The 22,655-nt window shown below is 45.0% G+C and overlaps 1 protein-coding gene across 2 annotated transcripts in view; it reads left to right on the top strand.

Annotated features, from left to right (window-relative positions):
* Positions 1-22,655, top strand: part of LOC110586266 (alpha-tectorin) — a 188,285-nt gene that overhangs the window by 113,074 nt on the left and 52,556 nt on the right. Inside the window, exons 8-13 of one of the 2 annotated variants that reach the window (XM_044919222.1) lie at positions 6,256-6,320; positions 9,386-9,519; positions 12,170-12,457; positions 16,223-16,360; positions 16,711-16,876; positions 20,448-20,860. In XM_044919222.1, the coding sequence (XP_044775157.1) occupies positions 6,256-6,320; positions 9,386-9,519; positions 12,170-12,457; positions 16,223-16,360; positions 16,711-16,876; positions 20,448-20,860 (1,204 nt within the window). Of the gene's footprint in view, positions 1-6,255; positions 6,321-9,385; positions 9,520-12,169; positions 12,458-16,222; positions 16,361-16,710; positions 16,877-20,447; positions 20,861-22,655 lie in introns of those variants that run through there. The other variant, XM_021696471.1, reaches the window with a different exon arrangement.

Raw genomic sequence — 22,655 nt, 5'->3', positions numbered from 1 at the left:
CGTATGTGTAATTTGGGCTAGGGGAGTGCTGGTGCAGCTATGGCAGGTGGTGTGGAGTCTGTGCTACTGGTCAGGCAGCTCGCCATTGCCAGTCCCAGATTTACCATTTCCATCTTATGATAGATTGCTATTGGATCCACCTGACTTTATGACTTGGGGGATCCAATAGGACCCAGGTCATGATGGGACGTTCTGGACACATGGTCACTTGTATCTTGGTCAAATGTTCCATCACAAAGCCCAGTTTCATGCCACGAGTGGGTTTTCAGGAGATGTGGTTATTCTTTGCTGCAGATGCCATGACCTTGCTCTAAAACTCCAGGTGCCTGCATTGTGGTTCTCCCACTAGGGTTTGCAAGAAACTCCCCATTTTATCTTTTTTTCCACCACTGACACCTCCAACAAAGGGTCTACTGAACATATGACCCAGTGTCAAGGTTACTTGCATTTCAGCCTTGAGTTACTACAAAGTTATTTCTGCTCTCAGCCCAAGTCAAAGTTGGCTGAATTCCATATCACTTGGAATGGGGGCTGGAGCAGTTTTCCTAGGTATGGAATATGTGGCCTCCAGAACCCAAGGAAACCAACAAAAAAGGAAGAATTTATTTGTAAAGAGGTTGCAAGATATAGTAATTTGCCTTTTACTTTGGAGGAGAGGTCTCAGCATGTCCCTGACTACTGGATTCCTAAAAATTTTACTGAGGTACTAGCCCTGGATCTTTGAGGGATTTATCTCCCATCTTTTGGAGCACATGTGTCTTCCCAAGGCCTCTTGGCTGTAAGCCTTCTTTTGCTCATTATGCCAGTCAGCTTGATGTTACCGGAGTAATAAATCAAGGTGATGTTCTATAGGATCCAAATGGTCCATATCTCAGCCCCAGGGCAAAACTATACACGTATATTGCTATCTGTCCCATTTGAATGTGAACTACTTCTGATTCTTGTTCCTGATTCAGACAGGGAAAAAAAGTATTTGCCGAATGAATGGCCACATACCATGTACCTGAATCCATATTAATCAGCTCTAGCAAAGATACCATGTTAACAGAGGAGCTGTAAATTAGCACTACTGCTTGATTGAGCTTGCAGTAGTCAACAGTCATTCTTCAGGATCCATCCTGGCCAGCTAAATGGAAATATGGTAGAGTCCACCACCCTTGCTCTATAAGAGTGAGCTGATCTTTACTATCCTCCTCTGACCCCCAGTGCAGTACTCTTATATTTGCTACCTTAGCTGGAGTGGGGAGATCCATTTCCTTCCTTGCTAGGATAGCTCTTACATCAAAGACAAAAGGCCCAATGGGCCAAGTACAATTACAATCCCAATTACAATTAGGACTTGGAAAATGACATCCAGGTGGGTCCGTAGCCCCTGGGGACCCACTATAAGCTGGACTTGGGCAGAACCACTTTTTTTCCTAGTCCCTAGGTATTCCCACTCTACCAGGGACTTTGGGTATCAATCTTAACTCAAACCCCTTATCCAACAGTCCTCCAACTATGTAGGAATTCTTCTTACCTCTTTCTACTAGAGTCCCTAGAGTAAATGGCCATAAGTCTTTGGGGGAAGGAGTGGGAGAATCATTACCACACGTACATGTCATGGTCTTGAAGTTTCCTTCTCTTTGGGGACCTGGTTACCTTTTTAGTGTACAGGATCCATGTTGGAAAACTGACTCAGATCTATCAACTGAGCAAGGGATCAAACATTTGGAGGGTGGGAAGACAACTGCCTTCAGTCTCTTGATCAACAATTTTTGTACTTTTTAATTATATATGGTAAGCAATCCCATTGTCAGCGGCTCATCTACTTTGCCCTGGAATGCCAAGCTCTATTAATCATCTCCTTAACTCTCGATGGATCAGGCCCCCTTGGCTGCCACTCTAATCTGCTTGGTCACTATGAAGATTATGACCTCCTTGGCTTCAGGCAGTAGAGTGCTGCCCCCTGGTCTCTATCATTTCAGGAGCCCATCTCCTCCACTGCTATCAGGTAGCCAAGTTTTATGATCACCTGTCCTGCCATCAGCCCTGGCCTGCAGAGGGGAGCCACCCCTGAGTTTCTTAGTGATACTAGTGCTTCTCTCACCAGTATAGTTCTGCTGGCTTTGGTGGAGGATGTGTCTGTCCTCTGGGCCTTAGCATGGGACATGATCATTTGGTGGATCTCCCAGACTTACATAATATATCTGATCCAGCATGTTTGCTTCTCTGAGCCTTTAATCCCTTCTACTATCTGCCACAGTAATCCAGACATTTCAGCATCACTCAGCGTGGGCCTTCACTTTTTTTCCAGGCTTCCAGGAGCTGACCTAGCAGCGAGTTTGCTCCACCCCCTGGGGTCCTTGCATGTTAAGGCCTGTATCCCTAGAGAGTGCCCCCAAATCCAAAAACCTTCCTTTATTCTGTGTTATGGCCCAGTCTCCTTGACTGAGCACCCTCACAATCCAGTCCCATGGATACTCCCCTCCCCTGTCCCATGCCAGGATGTGCTGGTAGGTCCTGCAACTCCTTTGGAATGTGGCCCCTTTCCTCCCTCGTCAGGCCCAACATGTCCCTGGCTGGGTTCTGCTGCCACTTGGCCTTGATTATAGGCCTGGCAGTCAGAAGAGGAGATGGGAGCAACTTCTGAGGGGCATGAATCGTCTCTGTTGTCTTCCTGTGCTAGGATAAATGTTAGCTCTTGATGAGGTGGAGTGGGACATGTCTGAGGGCTTGGAAATTTTGAGAAATCTGGAGAGTCAAAATCTATCTACGCAAACACACACACACACACACACACACGTATGAGCGTGTACATATATATAATCTATATATGTAATTATATTGCATTAAATATACATATACAAGATTTTTCCAATTAGGTCCTGATTTTGGCATACTGGAGCTGCCTCTGTTGAGCACTTGTGTCTTTGTCAGCTCAACTAGGCTCTCCAGAGCAAAACTGCTCATTAGAGAAGGCTTGCTTTGGGTGGAAAGTGCTGGACTCTTGTTCTACCACCTGCCCAGTCACTGGCTGGGGGCCGCCCCAGGAAGAGCAAGTGAGTCAGAGTGCCTTTTGCTCCTCCACTGAGGCTAAGTCTGAAGGAGCTAACATCTGGAGACTGATGGCCAACCACGCTTCTCACTCCATCAATTCCCACTGGCTCAAATCTGACGATCTCTTTCATGGGAAAGGTACAGGAAACCTAGGAAATATAACACAAAACAAAAACAATCAGCACATAAGGTCCATTCCACTTGTTTTTAGGGAGTTACATTTTTTGGTTTTGTTTGAGGCGTCTTTCCTCCTGTCTGAAAAGCAGCATCGATCTTTGCCACCTTTGCAAAGTGCATGCATCTTGGGTTACTAGCTCCAAGCCCACCCTCCCCACCCCACCACCACCTTCGGTCTACATCTTGTCAAAAATCTTCGCTCACTTCGCACCTTCAACAAAACAAGCCCTCCTGCCCACATGACATGGCAGAAAAGAAGATTTTTGTCATTCCCCCGTCTGTGACCGTTGAGCGGACACCCAGAACACACACTCACTGACCAGCTTCCCAGCCCAACCAGTGATAAGCCAGGCCAGTCTCCCCTCAAGCACCTGGCACCAGCCCACACCCAGATTCTCGAAGTCACTCTGACTCACTTACACCACCATCTTGTGTACTTGGTTATGCCCAGAGGGATTTATCCCAGTGCTGTCTCAAGGGTGCATTTAATAGGGGTCAAAAGGGCTGAGATATTAATTTCCTTGAGTGCACAAAGAAAGAAAACCAAAGCAATTAAATGTCACTAGCAGTTTTTCAAATAGAGCCAAACGTTTTGCTTTAAGACATTTAGGTTGACTACAGGAGTAAAGTCTTCATACAGACTAGGCAAGGAGAATGCTTTTCTAGGAGGTCTTAGATTTGCATTTAATTTTATTTTAAATCGGCACCCTAAAAGTTAGATTTTCTGTTATGTAGACATGTGCCTTTCAGATGCAAAAGTCCTTTGACATCTGTAAGGAAATCTACGTGGAGGGTTCATAATAGTAGTGATAGTGTAGGCTTAATGTGCAAAACCTACTAAATTATCATAGGTTTGGGGGAAAATGTTGAATAAGGTAGGCTAAAAAATTAGTTCCCCAAGCACTCTTGATCATTTTAGGACAACTTGCTCAAAACTGGAATTACGGTTTTTCATACAATGGGCATTTAAATGTCTAGTCAGAGAAAAATCTGGAGTAATTTTTGAATATTTTGTCTTAGTTTATGCCTTTAGGCTGTTTTCCTCATCCTGAATCAAATCTAACATGTACAATGCCTCTTAAATTATTTACTTACTGCAAATTTTCATCAGGAGGGGTCTGTCACCACCTTCTCCCTCTGAGGACCATCCTGGGGCCTCAATGGAGGTTTTCAGGACACAGTTTAGTTCTTTTCCTGGTGAAAGAGCCTTACACTGGTTACCTCCTTCCCTTTTATAGGATCGTGCCCTGGCCCTATCATGCTGCACAGTGGCATATCAGAGAGAAAAGGGAAGGAATAAAACCTAGAAAAGTTTGAGAAAGTGCCTTTAAATACTTCATGCATACTTGTGAAAAAACCAGAGTAGAGTCTATCTGTGGCTACTGTTCAAAACCAGAGACACACACACAAAAAAAACGTTAGTAGAAAACCAACTTCATTTAAATGTTAGAGGCAGCAGCTTTGTTTGCAGTTCTAATCCCATGCGGTGGATGCTAATTCTGTAACATTATACAGTTGCCTTTTTTTTGGGTACAAAGGTAGAAGGGGGGTTTTCTTTTGTGTTTTTCAGTGCAAAGTGATTCTGATCAGAAAGGACCAAAGTTTCAGCTCCAAGTACCTGACATTTCCATCTGAATCTACTTTTTTTTTTTTTTTTTAAGAGGGGGAAAGAAAGGTCTAGTTTTTCAGGAAAAGAACCTCTCTACGCAATCCTGAAACTGATCTTTAGATTTTCTTTTCCTTAATCAATAGAAAAAAACTTGATTGCAACCTAATACTTATCTGACTCTAGCGCAGGACTAACTGAATTTTTGGTTTTACGAGGAGGGGATTCAGACATCATTTCAGGAATCAGAAATAATTGGCAGCAAGTAGGAGAGAACTGACATGAATTCTTGTTTTACCTAATTTTTACCTGGTTTACCAAGATTTGGCTTAATATTTCTGACAGTTCTTCCAGTCTCTACAGAACAGGTTAGTGACATTTTTTCATAAATACAAATACTTAAATGCATCCTCCTTACTGCTCTCTGAACTGTTTCCCTAAGGGCTTAGGTCTTCACCTCACACGGCTTCTCACTCTGCTATAGCTACGTGTGATCTCTGCTAATCTTACTACCATTTTCAGCAAATGGACTAATATTTATTATGTGCTTGAGATCTCAATGTGTCCGTCTGACATTGAAGATTTACAGTAAAGCTCTCACAGGGTAAATCCACTGATTTTCCATGGAAATTTGGCTGAAGAATTGCAATAGCTTCCAATAATAGGAGGAGGGTTTTTATTTTTGAGAAATCTGTCGGGAGCAAACTGCACGTTCTCTCCCATGCACTTGGTTCTCGCGCAGGTGTATGCAGAACTTGGAGCTTGCATGGTGTTTGCATCTCAGCTTTGTGGAGCGGCACAGACCATCCACGCTCCTAACGGAGGGTAAAGCTGCCAGTTCAACTGATCGTAACTAAGATGAAAACGAGTTCACTTTTGTGATGTTCCTTCTTTAATTAATTTGCTGGATTGGCTCCCTACTATAGAGAAGGTGATGGCCAAACTCACTAACTGCAGAAACACATTGTGCTTTAATCGACTTTTATTTGATCCTGATTGAAAGCTGTTTTAAAAATTAGGAGAGCCAGGTCTTAGAGAGGATGGATGTTTGTTCTAGAGACACAACACAGGACCTGCATCTTTAGAGTTTGGTCCTATTTCTTGTGCTTGGTAGCTGCAGGATGGTTGGGTTTCCTTTACTCTTTGCCACCCTCATTGATTCCATATAATTTCCTGACAATTTGGATGATCTTGTTATACTTCCAAACTGGCTTCTCCTAGGGGGAGTCTAATTTGTTCATGAAGCATTGAACTTAGGAGGACCTGCCAGCATTTGGGGAATTTCAGCCTGACGCAGAAGTGTTGATGTTGTTATGTGAATTTATTCTATGATGGTTGTGATGTGTCTTGGGATTTGCCACCAAACACACCTGGTGTTCTATTTACTCTGGCAAGCTGGGGATTTTTTTTTCTTTTTCTTTTTAAAATTCCAGGATGAATTATTCATCATTACTTAGAATTTGGGTCTCTTTCATCTTCGCACTCGTACGGCACCAAGGTGAGTACTACAGAATTCCATAAAGCTCTTGATTAGCATGTTCTTGAATTTATAAGGAGCTACTTTGGTTGGAACTGTAACCGTCAGGGCGGCTGTACATGTGTCTGCAGATACAACAAGAAAAATGTAAATCAAATTCTGTTGTCAAGGGCAAAATACATTAACTTTGAATGATGTTCACTTATATTCTTACTTTTTCTTATTTAACTTCAAACACAATTTATATATGCCAGGTTGCCCCATGTTAATGGAAGACGTCTTCAAAAATAATGTGAATAGTTTTCATTAAAAGTATATGGTGTAGGTAATGTGTGCATCCCATACCTGATGATTGATCCCAATTAGGACATTTAACTGTGGCATAAGTTTTAAAGTGTTTTCTAAAAATACATTTGTTTTAGCTCAAATCAAGAAGTCCCGATGGCATTAATGTCTTTAACTTGTGAATCAGTGGCCTTTTACAATGGCAAAAATCTAAAACTTTTGGGAAGTGAAACAAGAAAATTCTTCCCCTCCGTGATTCCTTCTTCTCTGTGTAACTTTGCCCCGGGGTAGGCGAGAGACTATACTTAGAGTCTAAGTATACAGATCTGTGAGACATGCGTGGCCCTAATATTTTTCCAGGGTTGGATAAACTTAAACAATAATATTATATAAACGACAATGTGAAACTGCATAATAACAATGAGAGTCCCACGGACCCTAGCCTCCTACTCCTGCTCTAGGAAAATTGTGTTTTATTCAGTGGGAAAAAAAGTTCTGGGAACATAGTTAAGTTTATTGTGAAATTCTCAGCCTAAAGCCAGCATGGGTAGGGATAGTCTTTCTTTTATTAACTCTGATGCTAATGATAGGCCATGTACAAGTTCTATTTTTATAATAGTAGTGGCTTTGAAGGTAGAAACTACTGTAGTTTCAACCTCCTTCCCTTTATAAAGCACCTTTCTCATTCAACACATATTGATCAAGTATTTATGATATTGGGTTTCTTTACTATTTGTATTCTTCTTAAAATAAAAAAATTTGAGTAGTCCATTCATTCCTGTTTAAAATCATGAACTAGTTAGGATCACTCATGAAGAGAAGAATCTTGCATATTTGCCTTACTTTTGGAGCAGAGAAAGAAGTTAGGGATAACCTCCATGGACCATACTTTCTTCTCTCCTCCATGAGAGGTATGGATTTTCCTGCTCCTAGGCAGATGGGCCAACACTTCCCAAAACATGAATTAATCTTTTCATTAAAACGATTACAATTCAGTGTGAATTCCAGCTTATTCATGCTTGGGCATGACTCCTGAAATGTTCCCCATGGAGGATAAATCCATGACATGATTTGATTTGTTATTATTAATTTGAGAAAGTACATCGCCCTTCACATATAATAAGTACCTACGCATAATGCTATATGATAGGGATTATAAAGAGATTTAAAAAAATCCTACCTTCTAGGAATTTGGAATTTGTTACTTCTGTGTAAATACGAATTTTAAAGAGCCCTTTTGGCCTACTGATTGTGGCATTAAATAAAGAACGTTGACTCAGGGCCCCTCTAATTACACTAGCTACAGCATTCCTTACGATTCAGATTTGGTTGGCTTCCCAGAAACTTCCAGGGATTGGGGACCAATGCTTATGCACTAATGAACTGGGCTAGTTTCCCCACTTTCCTCTGATGGTAGCCACTGGAAACAGATTAGCTCTCCGACCAGGCAGATCTCTCTGGTTCCCTGCTCCAGAAGGAGAGAAGCTGGCCCTTGGCCAGGCACTGCTGTCCTGCCTTCTGACCACTCTGCATTCTCCCTTCCATGAGCTGTTGTATCCTCGATAAAAACTCCCAAAGGAGCAGGATGGTCCTCGGCCAGGTGCTCACCAGCCTCTCAGCTCCATCAGCACAGAGCGGGGACTTTCCAAGGAAAGGCCCTGACCCGAGAAGGGGGTGTTAGCATCTGGATTACAGTGAGGAGCTACCTCGAGTACTATGGCCAGAAGCCCCTAGTGGATTTGCCACTGTCCCTGAAAACTAACAAACAATTTAAAGAAAAAGGAAGAAAAGATGATGTTCTGTTGTTCTATTTTCATTCAAGAGAAGAAGGGATGGCGGCAGAGAAAAGATGCACCCCAAATGTAGGTTATGTCCTAGATGCCATTGGACCTGATCATGAGTAACGTAGACCCTGGGAAAATTGTTGAATTTCTCTCACTGAACGGGGCCCCCTTTGCAAGCCTTGGGACGAGAAACTTCTGAGGAATAAGCCAGGTTGCCAGGAAGGGTGGTGGTGTGGTTTACCGGAGGGGAGCTGTGTGCGTTTGTGCAATGACTCTCACCCTTCACCAGGGTAATGAGTAAGAGCCCCATGCATCCTCTCCCAAGGGTTCTCGGGGCCCAGCCTCCCTTGTCCCAGAGGCTCCCATGTCTGTCTTTTGTAAACAGGAGCTGGGCAGAGAGCCCTCTCGCAGGGCCAGGGCTCAATGGAGGTCATTCACAGGCCAGTTACTACAAACTCTCTCCTCCCACTTCTGTCCTGGTTCCAACTGTTGTTTATTTCCTTCTGGGATCCGGTATCTTCCCCTACTGTGTAGCAGGAGGGAGGGGACTCCTTTCAGGAAAAGACACGATAGTAGAATGCTGGAGCCAGCAGGGAGGTTCATAGCCACAGGGCCACCTTCTCTCAACCTGCCTTGTGGTGGGAGATGAAGCTGTCCTACACCATGCCAGACCGAGAGGCTGGCTCTCAGGGTTCTGAGAGCTCCAGGCTGGGGTGATTTCACAACCTTCCAGCCAGTTTTAACCATTGCTCTCTCCAGAATGTATGGAAGCATAGCAATGAAGCCTGAAGTTATTTCTCCTAAGGAGAAATGGCATCACTCCCATTCTCCCCTTTCCAGAGGCAGAAGATAATGCATTGTGTACAGCTTAGGGTTAGGATAAATGAAAAGGCAGTCTGAACTGCATTTTGTTTGTAAGACTTACTGAAAGAAGCTGGCTTTAGCGGGTGGGAGGGATGTAGCTTGCCAAGCAGAAGACGGCTCTGCCATCTATCTAACCACCATCTCTCTTGACAGCTCAGCCCGGGGAGCTCATGTATCCATTCTGGCAAAATGACACCAAAACCCCTAAAGTAGACGACGGAAGCTCATCTGAGATTAAGTTGGCCACCCCCATTTTCTTCTTTGGCGTTCCTTACCGCACCATCTATGTAAGTGGAGGGGCAGGCCAGCTGTGGCTCTCTGGCTCTCCCCTTTGTTTGTCATTAAGGAAAACATTTTAAATACCTTCATCCAGGACTCCGGGAATGGAAGATTTATTGGCAGCCAGAACGACAAGTTCTGAGATTTCATGAGCTGATAGGTTTTATGATTAAGAAAGTCAAAGGTATATTTAATGGCTAATGTTCATAGTAGAGGAGTATACAGGGCAATAAATTGATTTTGTGGGTGATTAAACACAGAAGTGAAGCAGAGGCCCCAATGCCATGAACATTATTTCTGCTACTCGACAAGATAAAAAGATACACTGAACTACAATAGGAGCAATATCATTTTTCTTTCCCTTCTGGGGGTGTGAAAAGTTTAGGCATCTGTTGTTCTTAGGCTTCCTACCAATTTGGAACAGAGCCAGAGCATAGTAGAGGGGTAATCAACTATTATATATAAATTGTTCGCAGAATGGGCCATCCTTTGTTGGGTCTGAGATATGCCACGGGGTCCCATCATCAAACCTGCATGAAGAAATGGTACTGTTTGCTGTCAGAGCCCTCCTGGGCCCCTGTGTTCTCAGGCTGTTTTTCTTCGGATCCTTGAGTTTGTTGCTCGTGAGACTGTTGCACATTGAGAAGGTTCAGAGCAACTGAACCTGTCTTTATCTTGGGCTTTAAAGCATGGGGCGAGCCCTATGTCCATTATCACACCCTATTCTATTCTGCGTCTTGCCTTGAAGGAAGAGCTGAAATTCCTACGCCTCTGTCTCTGGCCATCGCTGCATCTGGGACCTCTATATTCCCCAAACTTTGTTGTATAGCTCAGGACTGATTCCCATCAGAAAATAATTCCCTTGTCCATTACCTAACCAGTGGTCCTTGAACCACATTGCCTCGGTGCCTGTTAGAAATGTCGCTTCTCGGGGCCTACCTGCAACCTGCTGAATCAGAAACTGGGAAGGGATCCCAGTCATCTGGGTTTTCATGAGCCCTCCAGGTGATTCTGATGCCCACAAAAGTTTGAGAACCCCTGACCTTAACTATGGAATATAAGCAAAATACACCAGAGTCAATACCAACTCCCTCTGCTAGTCTGTGTTTTAAAGATAGCTGCTCCTCCCTAGCAAACACATTGCTCTGGCATCCCAAAATGCCTTTTGGGTTCCACTTACAGCAGAGCCTCCTTGTTCTATAATAGCTGATGGTAAGTTTCAGAATGTGTGGAGCTGACTTTGGAGATGAGGGAGGTGGACAGGACCTCCATTCTGGAAGCCTTAGTCTCCCAGCCCTCTAGAAGATACGTATTTCATTGAGCTCCTCTCTCTCCTCTGTCGTACTATGGAGTCTGAACAATTATTGCCCTTGCAAAAGGAGGGTCCTTAATTTGGAGCAGACTTATTTAAGGGCAAATTGTTCCCAGGGTTTCCAGTTCTTTGAGTAGTGCAATCTTTTTCAAACCTCTGGATTGTTCGCTATCTCTTGCAGACGATAGATTCTTAACATCCTTGCAGCTGGGTCTCCAGCTTCCTTTCCAAACCCCATACCCTTGCTTCCAAAACAGGTTGATGGACCTTTGGCCCAGGTGCTGATAGCTTCCCTCTGGGATCTGGGTCACTGTTAATGTCCATTATATTACTAATTAATAGGAACATACCAAACAATTGAAATGTATAGGAAAGTGATCTCCAGGTTTTCTGTATCCAGGAATTGCAAGTGTCCCCATCCCAGACATTTCTGCTGTTGAAGCCATACAAGCTACAGGGTTAAATCAATCTCGTGGAGCTGCAGACACAGGCAGAGGCTAAATTGTGTACAGGTCTGTGTCAATGGAGTATACATATTGGCTGTGATTTGCAGTAGGTTTAGTCATTTAATAAGCTTACTAAGTCTTTTGCAAATCATGAAGAAATCACCATAGGATAGTCATTTACATATAAATGTAAAGATTTCATGTCTCCATTTTTATGCAGAGATTATACAAAGAAGGAATCACACTGCAAGAGCTTTAATGGAATTGGGCATCTGTAGGTTGTAACCTCGTCCTTGTTCTGGGTACAGGGTGGTTGTGAAGTCAATCAAATCAATAGAATCCTTTAAATGCCTCATCCAGAGCAGGACATGGTTGATCCTGAGATCTGAGTTCAATAATGGAGTGTTTGATTTATCTTTTACTGACATTCTTCTTTTGTCATATACTAGGAATCAAGGTCTAATATACAGTTCGACAATTTTTTAATTAAACTTTTTGCTTCCATGGGTTTTTTCTGTTTTTCTATCTATCTTGCATCTGTGATGCTGGATCTTTTTTATGGTCCACATTACCTCCTGCCTGGCCCAACACACACACACACACACACACACACACATTTGATTAGTGTAAATAGAGATAGGATAAAGAACATGAAAATGAGACTGATTATTAATAAGAAATGAAACTGACCACAAATTGAAAGTGAAAGAAAACCAATGAGTTGTCTGGAAGTAAATGAACCTCCTAGTTGAGCGATGGAAACTGGTGCTTGGGGGTTCTAATTCGGTCACCTAAAAGTTGTTTTCATTCATATGATTAGGTGAACGTCTGTCTTGGTTTGTGACTCTGAAGTTGTCACATTTTCAGATGCACTGTGCCAAACCTGTCTTATTTTCACAGGTCAATAACAATGGAGTAGTTTCCTTCAATGTGCTAGTGAGCCAGTTCACGCCAGAATCCTTTCCCCTGACGGATGGGAGGGCCTTCATTGCTCCCTTTTGGGCCGATGTTCACAATGGAATTCGAGGCGAGATCTATTACAGAGAGACCATGGACACTGTCATCTTGAAAAGAGCCACCAAGGACATCCGGAAGTACTTCAAAGACATGGCAACCTTCTCTGCCACTTGGGTTTTCATTGTGACATGGGAGGAAGTTACGTTTTATGGAGGGAGCAGCACCACACCTGTAATAATTCACATTTTCTGTTTTCTGCTTCATATCCTGACATCTAATTCTTGTCCATCCTCACTACTGTGACGCAGTCTAATTGTGAGAGCGGAGGAATGTCAGTTTCTTGAGTTAAACTAATGAGTCTTGCCATCCACTTTCCAGGAAACAGAGGGAGCTATCATACCTAACCAGGCCAGTCAGCTGTGATATCTCAGACATGTCATCCCAATCACTCATCATTATGAATGTCTACAAAGAGCCCCTCCACAATCTTCTTGCAGTAGGTAGCATTCCTATTTTGCAGGAGAGTGATTGAGGCCCTGCAACCTCATCCAGGCCACATGATCAGGGACGCATCAGGAACCCAAAGGTCCTTTATTCTTGCCAGAGGCACAAATGCCTCTCTCCATCGGTTAATTTCCTTCTCCCTCCCCCACTTTTTTTTTCCCTTTTTTCACAAAGCCTGGTAGGAAGAAGGAAATAGAGGGCTGGATTTGGGTACAAATGACCTGGCTCATTTTATTATGTTATGACCTTTTTTTTATTGTGACCAGGTCTGGAATTATTCATATTTGATGCTAATTGAAGTGGGCAGTTAAAGCGTTTCATGAATAAAGTTTCAACATCTGCTCTGAAATCCCAAATGAGCAGTCAAATAAAAGTCAAATAAGAAAGATTATCACTGGCATTATCATAGAGATAATCAACTTTCTACATAAACGGACAGAACATGGTTTTCACGAAAGCCTGTGGTTCATTTGGGTGACTTTGGCAGTGGAGATATTTGAAGTCGTAGACATGTCTCCAACTGTATAATTTCCAGTAAGCAAAGACACTCAAAAATCTGCCCTCTGCTTTCTTAACATTATTTCCAATTCCATCTGTTTTCCAATTTCCTTGGCAATGAGTCATTTGTTTAGGGATGGAATTGAAACTCCTGAGATAGAGACAGAGGTGGACAAGCGCAGGGCCAGCCATCCCTGGCTGCCCCTTGGTGAGCACGATGTGTTTTAGCACCTTCTGACCAGAGCATGAAGGTGCATTTTATCGCTGAGAGGTTCTGGAGAACAGAAAGACACAAGTTTAAACAGTGAATGCATTGGCTGGAAATAACCTCTCAAGAAGCATACATTTCCCTCTGTCATGTTATGGATTGCTAACGACTCCTCGGGTGATGTTTTATGTCTTTTAAACCTCATATCTTACAACGTTAAAATGCAGAATGCCAGTGATCGATAAATTCTAGTGTCAGCGGGCGGAAAAAAAAGAGAAGTGCCCATCAAATGCTGACCACCATTTTTTCAAAAAAACTTCCGTTGGCCATAAAAATGGCAAGATAATTTAGATACTTTCTGCTTTATACTTTGGAGTAAATTTCTGGGCTAGGTAAGAACTCTTTCAATGAGGATGAATGAGGTAGCATCTAAGTGCTTTGGGCTCCTTGGAGAAAAGATGGTACGTGTCCATCCATCCTGATCTTTGAAATTGACTCGTCTCCCATCTCCCATCACCCCAGAACTCCCCTCCTCTGTAGGAACACACATCATCAGGCCAACTAAGCACTTGGCATGAGAAGTCTCTTAGAGGCGGAGGGTGCCATGGAAGCCCAATAACGAGAGAGAGGGAAGGGGACACGTTTACTTTAAGGAAGGAAAACTAATATTTATTGAGGGCTTACAGTGATAAGCTATTTATGTGTATCATCCCACAATATGTTGTGTAGTAAACGGAACTCTCTCTGCCTGAAAGGTGAGGGAATAGGCCTAAGAAGTTAAGTGACTCGCCCAAGGGACAAGCAAAGAGATTTGAACCTCACAGGAGGCCAAGCAAGGTTCAAACTAACATCTTCTAACTCCCAATTCCTGACCTGGCTCCTCCAGGCATCACTGAAAGTCCTCTAAAGTATAAAGGGGCTTTTCAAAAATTGAAAACATAGTTTCTTTTTTTAATTAATTAATTTATTTTTTATTATGTTCAGTTAGCCAACATATAGTACATCATTAGCTTTTGATGTAGTGTTCAGCGATTCATTAGTTGCGTATAACACCCAGTGCTCATCACCACACGTGCCCTCCTTAGTACCCATCACCCGGTTACCCCATCCCCCCACCCCCCTCCCTTCTGTCCAAAAATGGGTCTGGAGGAGTCTTAGAGCAAATTTTGAAGAGATACGTATGTGTAGGTTATGTGAGAGCAAGCCAGAACGTGCGTGCGGGTGAGCCATCCCTCGTAGTATTCTTAGGGTAGTTGGTTGGTTTTGAGGTGACTTCTGGGTTGTTCTCAAGATCCACTTGGTCCAGAGATCTTTCCAATTTTATTTTAGGAGAAGGGATTTACTTCCTGAAGGAGAATCCTGGTCTGGAGGAGGGTTGCACTTTAGACCTTGTGTGACCTTGACTTGATGCCTGACTCCAGAACCTGACCCTGCGGTGATCTTAGAGCAATCTTGAGCTGACTGTTCGTGCATCTCTGCGCCCCACTTAACTCTTTTGTTGAGCTGGGCCAAAGAATGGAAGCATATACCTCCAGGACTCTATCATAAACGCCATCGGCTGTGGCCAGAACAAAGCCTGAGGAAAGAGCTCTCATTTATAAAAAAGGCTTTTCTTCCCTTGCACCTCGTCTCCCTCCCTGGGACTGTCTAGGATGGGAGATCTGGGGCTTCCAAGATCCTCTACCCCAGTCTGATTACACAGGATAAGGATTTGGGTCTTCCTCTGTGTCTGACTGGATGTTAACCAGCATGGTATCAGGCAGCTGGGATAAGTACAAGGCTTGAATGGAAAAGGTCAAAGCAGCCTCTCCTTTAACTCTGCTTTTATTTACGTTGCCTGAAAACCTGTGTCAAGGGGTAGGGGTTAACAAAGGGAAATAGTAAAAGACAGAGTTTGCTATAGCTTGTTTCTGGAAACTGTGCAAGGCCTGTTTGGATTTGTAAAACGTTTCTATCCTAAGAAGGTTAAAATGAAGAGAGAGCATAATGACAACACATGAAGAGACAGACTAGGGGCTCCAGCTCGAATCCCATTTTCTGTTACTGGGTCCTTGTGAAATTTCCAGCAATTCATTTCCCTTAGCCCTCAGTTTTTAAGCTCTCGGATGGGAAAATTGCCCACCTTATCCTTGATCTGAGGTACAGACGGGTGTTGAGAATTTGGCAGATACGAAGTGATACATAAATGCTCAATTAGAAGACCAATTTTTTCCCACAAAGTGCTTTTTAAAAATCATTTTCCAACTTCCACTTTAAAAACGGAAGACCTCTCACCAGGATTTGTGGCGTCTTCTAGGAAGCGAGGGAACACACAGTGCAGACCTTGGCCTTAGTCACACTGAAGAGCATTTGGTGGCTCTCCTCCCCATCTCCCTACGCCCCACCCACCCTGCTCTGGGAACAGGTGCTTGCGCAGCCCTTCCCCGGCCTGGACCACTTCCTATAGTTTATTCTCATGCTGCCATCTATAGGTGCTCATGCATTATCACAAGCTGAGCTGGGCCTCCGACTTTCCTGTCTGGTTCCAATCAGAGCTGGTAAGAGGGGCGCTGAGTCAGCCTCTGGGTTCTTCTCAGGCAATTTCTCTTTCAGGTGCACGCTCCCACATGTCTTGCTTTCCCCAGTGGGGGCGAGAACAAATTCAGAGGGGAGGCAGAGTATGAGGGCTGGCATTGGAGAAGCTCTGAGCTGCCTGGGGGTAGGGAGGGTGCAGGGGAGAGGGGGCTGGGGAGAGGACCTTCTAGGGAGGGAAGTCATGAGACCGTCCATTCTCATCCATCCCGTAGGTGAACACCTTCCAGGCTGTCCTGGTGTCCGATGGATCCTATACATTCACGCTCTTCAATTATTATGAAATCAGCTGGACCACTGGGACGGCGAGTGGCGGCGACCCCCTGACCGGCCTTGGGGGAGTGATGGCACAGGTAGGTGGCTCTCCATTTCATCTCCATCACGTTTTCTTAAACACTGCTCTCTGCTTATGTTGCTCGGCCTCCTGGAGGGAATCCTCCCAAGCTTCTCTAGCTCTTAACTAAAGAAATGTGTCTGATTTTGCAGGTGGAGCAAGAGGCTAATCTTGCCCATCTTTGATATCTTCATCGGGGTGTGGCATGAGTGAGGCAAGCCTTTCTTACCTGGGATGGTGGCCCCGGGGACTCCAGGAGAAGGGGTCTCCTGATTTCAGTGTGCCGGATGCTGCAAATAAGGTGCTGGGGCCAGTTAACCAACAAGGGTGGTGTTTGTGTTCAGGTCCCGTCTTCCTTTTGTGCTCTAGGCAGGATTTAATGGCGGAAACCTCACCAATTTCTTCAGCCTCCCAGGGTCAAGAACCCCTGATATCGTGAATATCCAAGAGACCACGAACGTCAACGTTCCAGGCCGCTGGGCATTTAAAGTTGATGGGAAGGAAATTGACCCAGCCAATGGCTGCACCTCCAGAGGTAAAGGATTTTCCTCTTCTCCATGGCAAAGTGGGGTTTGCTTAGTGTAGATTGACAGGCAGGCTTTTAAGCCACGGGGGCGGGCTCATTCCCGATGCCTTCCTCTTTTGACATCTCTCAGCTGGGTAATGGAGATCAAGGTAATTTTAGCATGCACATTCATCACATCAGGAGCTGAAACCCTGCATTTGCTCCACAGTGGTTTCTGTAGTCTCTGAAATAACTCCAACGTGGACATGGCTCTCAAGTGATTGCTCAGCCAGAGGGACAGAAGGGAGCCCTCCTGTCTAACATTATTTTTGTTGTTATTGTTGTTGCCATTTCTCCCCTCCCCTTTCCATTTTTCTTCCCCTCTTTACTCCTGCTCTGCCATCTGCACTTTGTAGATCCGCAGGAGTGGGCGAGCTTGGAGCGTTGCCAAGTCTCCACGAGAGCAAATCAGCACTTCCTAGTATGATTAGAAAGCAAGGGGAGAGAATGTCATCCTCTTTAGGGTGGCTTCTCCTCAACTCCTCTCTGTAGCAGCAAAACAGGCAGGAATTGGGGGACAATCAAAGCTGGTGTCAGGTCTGTGTGATCAAGAGGTAGTAAGAGCCTCCCTCAGTTTTCTTTACATTGACATCCAAAGTTTGGGGCCTTCTCTGAACTATCAAAACCTCTTTGCATGTGCAAAACAGTCCAGGACTCTCCCAAGAACATCCTGGCTTAGAGGCTCCTGCTGGCTCATGTGTCGGAAAGTGTTCAGGAAACCGTGTTTCTGTTGGTATTTCTGGAGTGGAGGCTACAGCAACTAGAAGTAGGAAATCATCCATCTAGCTCTCTGCCCATCTACCCAACCGTCTACTCATCTATCCGTTTAGCCAGCCAGCCATTGCTTCTTTCCAAAGAACATTTGAAAGCCCCAAAAAGGTGCTGGCCACTCCACTAGGTATTGGAGATGAAGGCGCTCTGACTCCCACAACACGGCTGGTAGAGAACACAGCCACGGGAACAAGGATGATACAATTTAGGACATACTGTGATGGGTGCATTGGGAGGGGGCTGCGGAAGCACAGAGGAAGACCCTGGAGACAATGTTTGCAGATGTTTAAGAAAGTTTTGGGTTGGGATGCAGATTTTAGGTCATCTCTTGTCCCCTCCAATAGAAAGCATGGTCTGGGGACCCGCGTGTCTTAGCAGCTCTGGGAGGCCTCAGGTTTCTCTTTTGACTCGGGTTCAGTCAGTGTAATATAAAGAAAAACCACGTTCCCCGGGCCTGAAATGCCCACGCTCTTGGCCCCATTTGCTGCATTGCGGTCAGGCTTACCAAACCTCTGGACTTTTGCTCTAATGAAAGGCCATCTGTACAGATGTCCCTGCCTGGGCATCCTTGTCTCTGAGGACTCTGTGAAGTCCTCCATGTTCTGAATAGCAAATAAATGTTTTGGAGCTGGGTGGGAAAGAACCTAGCTCTAAAGCTCATCCGTCTTTCAGAGATGGTGCCCTCCTCCCTTACAAAGTGCAAGACAGCTTCCCTTAAGGTCTGCGAGAGATGCCAAACCAATACCACATTATCTCTCTCCCCTTTATGGCCTGGACTAGGGATCTACCCAGCACCTCCGCCCCTGTGTCCAGGCCTCACGGAGCTGCCTGGCCACGGTCATGCAACCTAAGTGCCCGGTGACAGCCTCTCGCCCGAGTCCTGGGAATGAAATGCTGTGATAATGGAAAACATTGGCTTGCAGAGCTGTAGAGCTGGTCAGATGCCAGCCACAGACGATGTCTCCACCTTGACTTCATTCTTTCCCCCCCTGCATTATGGGTTTGGGTTTCACATACAGGACAAATTCAATATCCTTCTACAGACAGCTGTGCATTTTTATGCGCCACTGTACATATATCAATCTAATGAGAATTGGGTTTGGCCTGGGTGATAGCCGGGGGAAATTTGCATCGAGCTGGTTTATTATATCATCATTTTGCAAACAAAATTATCTCAGCGAGTCTACCTTTTGGTCCGAACCTCCTCTGTTCAAAGGCATTTTCCTCTCATTTATTGGAAGCCTGAAAAAACAGAGGCTGGAAACCATACTTAGTGGAGGCTGTTCAAATGCATGCAGCCTGGACCAGTGCCAAAGAGCACTGAGCTTCAGCGCCCGCCTTCAGGGCTGATGCATATGACCTGCTGGGAATGTGAATAAATCTATTATCCCATATTTGGGCTCTATTCTCAACAGGTATGAAACATCATTGTTGCTGTTACACAGACACCGAATGGACTGTTCCCGAGGCAGCCATGCCTTCTGCTTGGGTTAATCTTGCAGCCCATGCTCTTCACTAAGTATTCAGTTTTGTAACAGAATGTGAGACATCTTTCCAAACTACAGTTTCAAGCTACCATGAACTCCTGGCATATGACATTATTTACGTTTCTTAATGCTGTGTCTTTGATATGTCCCTTTTCAGGTATCGATTTACAAATGCTTCTCCCTCTCTCCACATGTGCCCGCTTGTGAGAGTCTCGCTGTTCCCCATGGGACAGGGACGAGCAAATAGCACTGCCCACATTTTACAGGTTGGAAACCTGAGGCAGATGGAAGCTAGCCAGTAGGCTTGGAAGCTGATTGCACAGCTATGACCACTTTCCAGGTCTCTTGGCTCTGACACCCAACCAAGGACAAGATCACAGGTCCCAGCCCAGAGACGCTTCTATTTCCATTGAGGGCTGATATTAACAACTGGCAAAGTTTGAAGTTTTCGGTGGGGGGAAATCATTTATTTGGGGAAATGGTTTTAAAGACTGATTGTCTACCAAATACATAGTAGTAAATAATTTCTAATCAGCACACCCCTCCCCACCCCCACTCCATTCTCCTCCTGACCTGGATTCTGTCAAGAAGTTCTCCCCCATGGATAAAGACAGAGAAGTACTAGATTTGGACAAGGCCTGGGGTGAGAGAGAAGACAACTTGTATAATGCAGGTTCTGCCTAAGCAGTGTCTGCAGGATTTACGAGCCCTTGAAGTCAGAGTTCAGCCCTTTTCAGAATCCTCCCAGGGAGCCTGGGACTTAAACTTGTGTGGCTGACTCCTGATTCATGCTTATTGATCTCTTCTGGTACATACAGGGCCCCCAACAAATGTTTGCTGAGTGAGTGGGTGAGTGAAGGAGTCAACAAATTAGCACATGAAGCAACTGTGTTGCTAAGTTACCAGGGTAAACTGGGTCTGTTTCTGGAATACCCTTCCTCTTATTCCTGAAGGGAAGGATATGACCCCTGTGGGTCTTGGCTTTGCCATGGACTAAGGCGACATGTCCTTCCTTCAACGAGCATGTGCTCACCAGCCGTGGAGATAATGATGCCACGAGGTAGACTGGATGCCCACGGCCTTGGTCTGGAACCTGGCTTCACCCCTGAGTGGCTGAGTGCTCTGAAGCCTCAGTTCCCTTTTCTGTCAAGTGAGGTCGATAACACCTGCCAAAGAGGGTTCTTGTGTGGATTACATGGTATGATTCAGGGAAAGCCTCAGCCCCATGCCTGGCACAGAGGGTAAGTGCTCAGTTTGTTGGCTTTAATGTCATTCTTCCCCAGGACAGTTCCTTCGGAGAGGGGAGGTGTTTTGGGATGACCTGAACTGTACCATCAAGTGTCGCTGCCTGGATTTCAACAATGAGATCTACTGCCAGGAGGCCTCCTGCAGCCCCTACGAAGTGTGCGAACCCAAAGGCAAATTCTTCTACTGCAACCCTATGGAGACCAGCACATGCGTGGTGTTCGGGGAGCCACACTACCACACTTTTGATGGCTTCCTCTTCCACTTCCAAGGCTCCTGTGCCTACCTGTTGGCCCGACAGTGTTTGCAGACTTCCAGCCTCCCCTTCTTCAGCGTGGAGGCCAAGAACGAACACCGCGAGGGCTCAGCTGTCTCCTGGGTGAAGGAGCTCTCCGTGGAGGTCAATGGCTACAAGATTCTCATCCCCAAAGGAAGCTTCGGAAAAGTCAAGGTGAGACCCTCTCTATCCCTCCTGGAAAGATGGAGAAGCTGGAGATTCTTCAGCCCGGGGAAGACTTTCTCAGATCTGCTGGTTCTGCTGTGTGATGTTTATACCGAAGAGATGCATGGCTCTTCTTTCCTTGCAAATATCTTGTAAAACTTTTTTACGAGGCTAAATTTTATTTGTACAAGAGCCAACCTAAGCTCTCTCCTTGATATGCCTATCTGCTCTATAACTTAAAGTACATTTACATTCCTAGTTACCTCATAAACATGGGTATACACAGACACACATGTGCACACACACACACACACACACATACTCTCACACATAGACACACACATGTCCAAGCTCAGAAGTAACTGGGAAGAGAGGTAAGCTCGGTGTCTCATGGACCTGGCTTGCAATAGTGGTAGCCACAGGGTCATGCCCAGGAGATGGTGCAAACATAGAGTACACACTAATAACTCAGTACAGCCTGTCATTAACAATCCTCACCCATCCCCCATCCTGTTTGCCCAAGAGCTGCTTCTTCCTTGTTAGAGAAAGCTCCAAATTGATCGGTGTTTCCAAAGGCACGTGCAGGCACTGCGAGTGGGCTTGGTGAACTCTTTAGTGAGGTGGGGGTGGGGGAGGTTCGGTGAAAGCTTTGTCCAAACACCCTCTCATGGGATCCCCACTCTTGCCTGGAAGAAGAGCGAAAAAGGTGGCTCTCTGCTGGTCTGTTTAGCATATGCAAATGATTCCTGTCACTGTCCACCTGGATTTCAAGCAGGGGCATCCATAAAGGAGGGAGAGCAAAAAGCCGCTAGCAACTACTCAATTTGTGGAGGCCCCAGTTTTCATAATCTTCATGCCAACCTTGTTGCAACCATGTATTTATTCCAGCGATAATAACCGAGACCACGCGGGGTTGATGGCTTCAACCCCGTGCAGTCCTTATCTCCATGCATGGAGGTCATTATGGAGATTACAAACCAGAACCGAAGCCAATGCAAGGATTTCTTTCTTTTTTTTAAAATGGGTTGTAGTTTTAATTAACACAGCATGTCCAACAAAAGGCAGGACCAAAGAACCAATTCCACTTTTCCCAGCTCTGCCCGTCGTAGGGCTGTACCGCTTATCATGGTCATAATTAGAAAAGTGAGCTTTTACTGTGGCTGCAATCCCAGTTTGCCTGTTATTTAGTTAGTCTCTCTGGAGGCAGCTCTGCATATCAAATCAAGGTAAGACTTTGGGTACAGAAGTGTGGAGTTTCTCCCTTTTAAATTTCTATCATGCTGTTGAGCTTGATACTTATCCTTGTAGAGGATTTCAAGCTAGAAAAACATTCTCCAGCATTCCCCTGCTCGCCTGAATTCTGGGGATGATGTGTACAATATCCGTAGGTGAGGAAGAAAAGCTTTATGCTTTATTTCTATTTTCCATTTTGATTAAAATTCTTTTTCACTCACAGTCAGCCTCTTTTTTCAGAAGGAAAGGGACACTGTCATCTCTTTCAGGCCCAGCAGCTCTGCTAATTTTGTGTGGCTCTTCTCCGTCGTCCAAGCATAGGGCATGGATTCCTCAATTTTCTGTAGCGATAGGGAGATGTGGATGTGAATGTAAATGTTTCAGAAAGAAAAGGTTATGTGACTGCAACTAAGAGCTAACAATGACTTCCTTTTCCTCTTGCCAAATGGCTTCCAAGTGTCTCTGGATACACCTGCTCTGCTGGGAGGGTGGCTGTGTGGCCGGCGGAGCCCCCACCCAGGGTGAAGTGGGGACAGGCAGGGAGAGGGATGGGAAGCAAGAAGGAAATGTC

This window comes from Neomonachus schauinslandi, chromosome 11, assembly GCF_002201575.2.
Source record: "Neomonachus schauinslandi chromosome 11, ASM220157v2, whole genome shotgun sequence".
NCBI classification, from domain to species: Eukaryota; Metazoa; Chordata; class Mammalia; order Carnivora; family Phocidae; genus Neomonachus; species Neomonachus schauinslandi.
The sequence above is the reverse complement of the archived record's forward strand: the minus strand, read 5'-3'. Positions and strand labels throughout refer to the sequence as shown.